This window comes from Gamsiella multidivaricata, assembly GCF_025024155.1.
Source record: "Gamsiella multidivaricata strain RSA 2152 chromosome Unknown BC939scaffold_158, whole genome shotgun sequence".
NCBI lineage: Eukaryota > Fungi > Mortierellomycota > Mortierellomycetes > Mortierellales > Mortierellaceae > Gamsiella > Gamsiella multidivaricata.
Genome location: NW_026251866.1, coordinates 22,238 through 30,932, shown reverse-complemented (window position 1 = coordinate 30,932; position 8,695 = coordinate 22,238). Strand labels below are relative to the sequence as shown.

The 8,695-nt window shown below is 48.9% G+C and overlaps 1 protein-coding gene, 1 non-coding gene and 2 pseudogenes across 4 annotated transcripts; 1 reads left to right on the top strand and 3 right to left on the bottom strand.

Annotated features, from left to right (window-relative positions):
• Window positions 1–37: 37 nt before the first annotated feature.
• On the bottom strand, window positions 38–1,557 carry BC939DRAFT_508834 (uncharacterized protein; the record flags this gene model as incomplete). Its single annotated transcript, XM_051561049.1, has 2 exons — window positions 38–60; window positions 168–1,557. 2 exons carry the CDS (start codon window positions 1,555–1,557, stop codon window positions 38–40), a joined length of 1,413 nt encoding a protein of 470 aa, XP_051405973.1.
• A 674-nt stretch (window positions 1,558–2,231) lies between these two features.
• Window positions 2,232–2,304, bottom strand: BC939DRAFT_t198 (annotated as a pseudogene). The gene has a single exon. The product of its transcript is annotated as a tRNA-OTHER (tRNA).
• Window positions 2,305–4,310: 2,006 nt separating this feature from the next.
• BC939DRAFT_t197 lies at window positions 4,311–4,383 on the bottom strand (annotated as a pseudogene). Its single transcript has one exon. The product of its transcript is annotated as a tRNA-OTHER (tRNA).
• Window positions 4,384–4,501: 118 nt separating this feature from the next.
• On the top strand, window positions 4,502–4,572 carry BC939DRAFT_t199. Its single transcript has one exon. It is a non-coding gene; the product is annotated as a tRNA-Gly (tRNA).
• Window positions 4,573–8,695: the final 4,123 nt, after the last annotated feature.

The window sequence follows — 8,695 nt, the reverse complement described above, 5'->3', positions numbered from 1 at the left end:
TGCATGGATCCGATTGAGCATGTCTTGACGAGACTCTCTATCGACCCTGCTGCTGGGCACCTGTTTCGATGAGACAGACACAGTGTTATTGATGGGCGTCTTTTCTGCAATTCTGAATTCGGTGTCCTCTCCTTCATACTCTGCTTTCTCAACATACTCCTGCTTACCTGACTGGGTAGCTGGACTCGGGTAGGGTGATTTCCCATGGTTGCCACGACCACGGAATCGGAATCCTCCCCTGCCACCAAAGGCTCCTCCCCTGCCACCAAAGGCTCCTCCATAGTGTCCTCCACGGAATCCACCTCTGTGGCTGACCTGACTGGGTGCTCCCTCCACTGCAGCATGCTCTTGCTTTACAGCGGTGCCATTGCCATTAGAAGTTCCCTTCTTCTGACCAATCTTCGATGCTGCGTCTCGCGCATCCTGCTGTCTGGTCTCTTTCAACAGCCTCGCCTTCTTCCCAGCTTCGATCATCGCCTTCCACTGTGCAGAATCATCGGGTCCATGCATGAAAGACATAGACTTGATGAAAAAGTCCAGTGTGGTGTCATCGGGTTTTTCCATCCCAATTCGATCCATGACTAGGTCCAGCTTGTAGGCGACCGTCATCATTGTCAGCGCCATCGACGGCACCGACATGCGCAATGTCTGCGTGACATCAGCACACTTCGGCAATTCATGGATCTTGTAGACGTCGGCGGTTCTCCGGAGTCGTAGCGAGTACTCATCGTAAGCCTCGCCCTTCTCTTTGCCTTCTCTGGCAAAATTCTCCACCTCAATCGACTTCTCCATGGGTGTCAACGCACAGTTGACAAACGTCTCCTCGCACAGTGTCCAATCCCAGCTTGCGTCAGGCTTCGCTCGGATTGCCGCTTCGAATGCAGTGTCAACTTTTTCATCCATGTTCGCCAACTTCAACATTCGCATACACAGTAGGTTGAACTTCTTGAGCCCTTTGCTCGTCTCACCATGGCTTTTGAATTTGAACAAAAACTCTCGGACATTAGTGATCAGAGGACCTGTTACCTTAGCGCCCAGCTTTGGCAACGTGTGCGGCAATTCCACTGGCCTGTGGAATCGTGGACATTCGGGAGCAAGAGACACGGAATCGTCATCTCCGGACCTTTTGACCTCTCTGGACAGACTGCTCTGGGATTCGACTCTCCTTTCGCATTCATACTCGATCCTTCCTGACAACTGCATGTTTTCCAACATGCTGGACCACATCTTCAATTCAGTCTTCGCCTTCTCCACCTCCGCAGCCGTCTTCTTGAACAGAGCGACAGACTCGGGAGTTGCATTGGGTTTCGACTGTATGAGGTATTGTTGGCCCATCGTTTGGGTCAGGGTTTTCAAGGACTCTGATGTTGTCCGACAGATCTCCGTCATTCCCTCGAACGTCATCGTCGAAGCGTCATCGTCGACCTCCATGGTGTTGTCTTCGCCGTTGGACGCCGATCCGTTGAGGTTCAGGTTCTGCATCGCGCCTTCGACTAAAGGTGCCCTGGTTCCCGTCCCCTGCGTATTCTCGCTGCTACTTGCACCTGAATCGCTCATCTTCTGCACTGTCTGTGCGTGATGGATACACAATCAATGGATGATGGATGTATAAAAACGGATTAGAATCAATGCTCCGTCGGATTACTGATAACGATACGTTTTATTAAATAACGGATATGATGAACACTGATGATCACTGGCACGTCGTGTACGCTTGATCTGTTCTATGGCAATAATACCGACGGCAATCAGTAATATGCTCCAACCGTGCAGGTCTTCTGGCTTGGTTGTGTTTCTCTTCGAATCTTCTTGTTTCAACAATGGATTCGTGTTTTGATCCTCTCTTCTCAAACTCAATTAAAAAACTGTTATGTTTTGGGCTCACAAGATATAATTGGGACAAAGAGAGGGATCAGAACCGGCCCCGTCCAGCTCAGTCTTTTAAGGCTGAGCTGAAGTGATTCGGTATTGCTCTGGTCTACTTGTTTTATTAAGAAGTGTCGTTCTAGCGGACTGACGACCCAAATATACGACACGCACCAAGCTGGATCCGAAACTAGGATCCACAGCACTATTCTCTGGAAGCTTCGCGTGATACTACTGTACCACACAGGCTCGCCCGCCTTACTCAATGTGGGGGTCGCCGGGGAAAGGAAACCCACATAACTGAAGTGGGGTAGTACGCCCGACTCATGCTCCAAATAGATTTCTATGCGTAGCACATATTACTGTGCTTTAACCAGGGCTCGAACCTGGTCCCTTCGCGTTACAAGGGAGGTGCCCTGACCAGTATGCTAACTGAGCCATCGGGCCTCGACATTGCATATATAGAATTTTTTTTTTTTTTTATTCAACATGGCCTCCGAGAGAGAACAATCAGTGCTGGTTTCCTAGTGAATAGTCTCTGAGACTTGTGTCTATTCAGGCGTCATCAGGCCTGGACAACCCAACGTCGTGTCAAGAGAGCGATACCAGATCTTGCCGACGTGGAGTGGCGGTCCACCCTTGCCCATGTCCACGACAAGCGCTCTGTGCACACGTTCTTCAGCAGTGCTGCTGATACGTCCCAGAGGACACATCATATTAAGAAGCTGCATGGTATGCTGCCTACCCTGAATACCATGAAGGCTCGCCACCCGAGTCTATATCCTGACCGTGTCTGCTGCGTCTGCGATGTTCAGGACGAAGACAACCATCACCTGTGGACGTGCAGTGCTACTAGAGATGTCCACAAGGCGATCTGGCGCGAAGGGCTACAGCAGATTGATAAGTGGGGACGAGCTGCAACGACCGCATACAACAAGAACAGCAAGAAGCAGCAAGAGCGTGATAGGATCCGCGCTGGAGCCGCCGCTGCTGCACCGAAACCCATTCGATGGGTTTGTCCTAACAACGAGACCCACATCCGAGGTCTATCCTGTATCGCCGGGACCCGATCAATGCTCAAAGGCGACGAGTATCATGACCGCTCTCCGGATCTGACCTGGAGCATCAGCGATTTATGCCGTGGCATCACACCCGTAAGCCTTATCAAGGAGTGGGGCAGTCTATTTACCTCGCCATCGTCGATTGCGCGCCAGGTCATTCACAAGTTCGTCGGCTTTATTGAGGAGAAAGCTACGGAGCTGATCTGGAAACCACGCTGCAAGGCCACCATTGCTCGAGAGCGAGAATGGGGGATCACAGCCAAGATGAAACGAACTCCATACAAGGGACCGAGAGGGGACTGGAGTGATGGGTATGGATATATTAGCGACGATGACCAATGTCCGTGTGGTGCATTACTCGCTGACCATGTAAACGGGAGCTGCCCTGGCCCCGTGCTTGACCCAGACGCAGCGGATCGGACGCTGCTGGATTGCCTGCAAGGGAGGAGGCGGTTGACAACCATGGAGGGGATGGGGAAGATACCCTTCTTATAACAAGGTGTTTTCAGCTTTTAACACACTGATGAGGTGTGGCAATTGTTGCGCAGGCCCTAGGGGCAGGCCCGGGGAATGTGACCTGTCTTTTGGCGACTGTGGATCGGTTCCGCTTTGGTGGTGAGGACAGCGATAGTAGATCTTTGCTAGTTAGTCTGATAGATTCGCAGAGTCAATTGACTCGAGAGACAAGTTGTTATAAAAAAAAAAAAAAAAAATCTGAGACTTGTGTCTATCTGGCCCTAAATCTTCTAGTGTGGCAGTCGCACCATCTCCAACAACTTCACTGTAACCTCCCTAAGCGTCCCGAGGTCTTTCTCCTGCGATCCGCTCGGCTAGCTGGCAGGCTCCTCACCTGCTAATCTGCCAAGACCATCTCTCCAATTGTAACCTGTACATCTGGGAGATGGTCTTGGTTTCTTGAGAGCACGGAATCCGTTCTACTGGCTTGCGAGCCGAATCCTCTACTATTGTAACATTTCCTCCTCCTCCTCGTCCCGTCTTTCCTCCACCTGAGGTCACTGGATGTGAGCTCAGATTAGCCTATTATAAAGTGGGCCTACTCACTTTTGAACTTATACCTGTAACCCCGGCAGGGGTAGCTAAGACGCATGCTGCCAGTGCAGTGGAATAACTTGTACACCCTGGTGTATAGCTGGGAAGTTCTGAACCAGCGCCTCTCGAAGTCCGGAGGCTAGCGCAAGGGCGAAATTTATTCTGAGCATTTTGTCGAGCGTTAAGGAAGGGGAAAGGAAACCCACAACGATTACATGGGGTAGTGCCACTCAATGTGGGGGTCGCCGGGGAAAGGAAACCCACATAACTGAAGTGGGGTAGTACGCCCAACTCATGCTCCAAATAAATTTCTATGCGTAGCACATATTACTGTGCTTTAACCAGGGCTCGAACCTGGTCCCTTCGCGTTACAAGGGAGGTGCCCTGACCAGTATGCTAACTGAGCCATCGGGCCTCGACATTGCATATATAGAAAATATGCAAATAGGGAATAACGTGCAGATAGGGAGAGAAATATACACAGAATAATAATACTTCTAGACTGCGACATTTAACGAGAAAAAGCGTGGTTGGTTTAGTGGTATAATTACCGCCTGCCACGCGGTAGACCCGGGTTCGATTCCCGGACCACGCATTATACTTTTGCTTTATTGTACAGTCGACCTCCAATTTAAGTCCTATTTTGCGACTTAAATTGGAGGAGCAGTCACGTATTCAGTCCAATTGAACTGAGTAAATATTTATTCACACGCACTTTCACTTCCCGAGCCCATCCTTCTACCATGCCCAAAACAACGCGCTCTGTTCACACAGCCCCAGCTCCCAGTCCAGTAAACACCAAACGTGCTGGCTCTGGGACCTCCGCTTCCAAATCACACAAACCTCGGAGGAGTACACTCTTTACGATAAGAGTCAATTCCTCTCAAAGTATCGTGCAGAGCAACAGCATAACCCATTTGAACCCCATGGCGCCATATCAAGAATGTTGGGCATGCATCCCCGCACAGCCGCCCACATACTCAAGGAGGAAGGCAAAATTCATCAAGCAATGACGACGCGGCCGCTTTCGGCAACAAAAGCAATTGCACACACCAAGCGGAGATCAATGGAGATTGCCGAAGAGGTCCTCTATACCTGGTATAAACTGCAGGAGTCTTTGGGTACGGAAGTCAATTTCTGATCCTCAGTTGCTCGCTTCTTAAGCATACTCCTAATCCATATATTTTGACAGGCATCAACGTGTCTGATTGTCGCCTGAAAGGGACTGCTGTAGTAATATGGATCCTCATGAAGAGTTACTTCCGTCCCGAGCATCTGCCAAAGCCGATTAGCTTTTCGAATGGCTGGCTTCGAAATTTCAAGAAACAAAAAGGACTCAAGAGATACATTGGCCATGGTGAAAGCGGATCAGTCGACTTAAGTCTCTACGAGTCTCAAATCCAGAACATCCAAATGGCACTCGAGGACTTTGACCCAGACAACGTCTACAATTGCGATGAGACAGGTCTCTTTCTAAAGGCTATGTCAAACAAGACCATTGCCACTGGTCCCATCCGCGGCAAGAAAATTACTCGAATTGCTCGAGTGTCAGTTCTATTGTGCTGCAATGCCACGGGCACAGACAAGCGCAAGCCATATATTCTTTGTAGGTAGTGAAGCATTATCCAAGAACTGTGACAGTGGAGTTGAAAAGGGTTGCTTGCTTATTTTTTTTTTTTTTTTTTTTTTAATGCAGCTAAGCACCGTCCAAACGGGCTGGCCAAAACGACATTGATGGAAATGGATGCTGAATTTCAAGGAAGCGGATACATGACACACGACTTGTTCGCCGACTGGCTCTGGGAACTAGACTGGGACATGCACAGGAGGAGACGCAAGATCGCTTTGCTGATCGACAGCGCACCAGGACATGGCACATGTGAAAATTTGGGCCTTCCCAATATCACCATCATCCGGCTACCACCAAACACAACATCGATGACTCAGCCACTCGACGCTGGGATTATCCGGACCTTCAAGGTCTTCTATAGTCAAGAGATGCTTGAGATTGTCTGCAGTCGTCGTGTTCAAAAGAGGTCACCTACGGCAACAGTTCCGAATGGGAGGCTCTGGGTATGTCTGGTCAACTCTTGGAAAAAGGTGACTCCTGATTGCATCCGCAATTCCTTCGTCCAGGTTTCAACCCTGTCTGAGTACTAAAAGATACATTTGAAGGCCCTGGGAGTCAATACAAAGGTGGATCAAGTCAATCGCCTTCAGGAAGAGCTCATGAAACAGTATGCAGGAAACGAGGAAGATATTGCCCGTCAGAAGGACTTTTCTGTCCTGAATTATCTCAGTATGATCCACAGCGAGGGGCCCACAAAAGCGATCCACGAACTCGCCCTCCAGGTAATGGGTCGCGAGGAATACAAGGGAACGTTCCTATCACTCAAGGAGAATGATTTCGCGGATGAGGATAGTTTCAATAATGATATGTTGGATGACGATGACGACTCTGATCCTGATTACGAGGACACGAAACCAGCTACCGATGATCAAGAGATGCAGGTAGTCAAAACCGTTCTCCGTGGCCGCACTATGGATAAGATAGTTCCCCTCGAGGATTTCTCTTCACCACCTTCAAGCCCCTGTTCAGACGAGGATTATTCTCGAGAATCTTTTCAAGAGACTATAAACGGATTCATGGATACTGAAGCTGATCTACAGGATCCCAACTGCGATGTTACATTGAAAGCTAACCTTCGGGCAGCTCTCGATACGATGGAATTGCTTATTGGTATGCATGGGCTGAGGAACATGTAAACGCGAACCTGTTTAAATAAATCATACATATTTTTCAATTGGACTGAATACGTGGCTGCTCCTCCAATTGTTGGCCAGCAGCCACCGAGGGTACGCAGGATTTGATATTAGGTTTTGGGGTTGCGCCTGTATAAAAGGAGGATCGAAGCCAGCGATCTTTTGTTCCTTGTTCCAGTTGAACAAGAAGACCGTTGTGCTGATCACTCGCTACAGTTGTGCGTTAGACCCTTGTATTCAGTGTGGAACACAAATTATTCGAGCATTCAGATTGGGAGTTTCCTTGCTCCATACAACTGTAAAAGAACTATCTCCAAGCGCAACACAATTTACAGTGACAATAATATTTGAGTCAATGTTTTTCAATTTCTTCATTCTTCACCTGTAATATGGGCTGTAGGGCCTCTACAGTCTCCTAAAGCACAATAGGTACTCTCTAGGTAGTGCCTGATAAGTGCCTGGCACCCCGAGCCGGCACCGTTCACAGTTGGATATTTATTCGGTATTTGCTGGTGGCTTTGCATTGACTCAATTCTTTCTGCACCTGCTGAAAAAAAAAAAAAACTACCGGTTCTCCCCGGAAACTACTTCTTTCTCTCTCTTTTCTTTTCCTAGACTCCTCCTCCGGTAACTGCAACAATTCAAGACGATGCGAAAGCTGAGCCAAAGCAAGGTCGATTCGATTCGCTCTAGTTTGCGCGACGGGGTGTCCACGAGGGCAATTGCCCATAAGTTCGGCGTATCTCAGTCGTCCGTGAGCAGGCTAGCCAAGCAAATGGACCCAAACATGGTGCGACCAAGAGCAGGGCGACCAGGCCGAGTTTCGATGGCGACAAGACGACTGATGGTGCGTAATGTAACGAAGGGGGAATTGGAAAATGCAGTTCAGGTGCAGCGGTACCTCGAGCAGGAACTGGACGTCCATATCTCTGTTTGTAGGGTGCGGCAGATCCTTCGAGAGGAAGATTTAACCGCTCAACACAAGATTAAGAGGCCAAAGTTGACACCTAACCAGATCAAGAAGCGCATGGAATTTGTGGCCCGATATGAGCATTGGACGGTGGAGGACTGGAAACGAGTTCTATGGACGGACGAGACAAAAATCAACCGTTATGGCTCCGATGGGACCAAGTGGGTCTGGAAAAACAACAAGGTCGGCATGCAGGCGCGATTGATTGATGAGACACTCAAGCATGGAGGAGAGTCCCTTATGATGTGGGGTTGCATGGCTTGGGACGGGCCAGGTTTCATCTCTCATATCGAGGCTGGGCTGGATGCAAAACTATACGTTGAGATCCCAGAAGAGTGTGTTCCTTTGACCCAAGAGTACTACGGGATCGATCCAGAGGAGATGATTTTTCAGCAGGATAACGACCCCAAGCATACCGCCAAAATTACACGCCAATTCTTTGAGGACAATGATTACGTGGTTCTCATGTGGCCACTGTGATATTCTCTAGGAGTTAACTTACTAATTAAACAATCGGACTGAAGTCAACGAGAACAAGAGAGGGTTTTATTGATGACAGGTACCAACAGGTCTTTTATAGTCCCTGTAGTTACTAGTCACAGAAGACTCGCTAATACGTCGTAGAAATAAAAATGGAGGTGCGACTCAGGCACATAGTGCCCAAGCCCCACACCAGGTTGGAACACCACAGACTCCCCCCTCCAGATTTGCATCCAGCGGTTAGAGACCATAGCGTGGCTAGAACCGGTAGCTAATCGTTTCTAAATGCCAGGAATAAAGGAAAAACCGTAGGATAAACGGAAAAAAAGAACCTTTAACCAATGGGTAGAGGGATTGAAACCTCTGAGTATGGGTAAAGCCGAGTGTACTGCTCTGCTAGACTCCATTTGGGAAGGAAAACCGCGAAGAGCGGGAAAGCCTTCTCATGTCAGGAAAAGATAAACCCTGAATAATGTCTGATGAGGAAAAATAAAAACTCATTCTG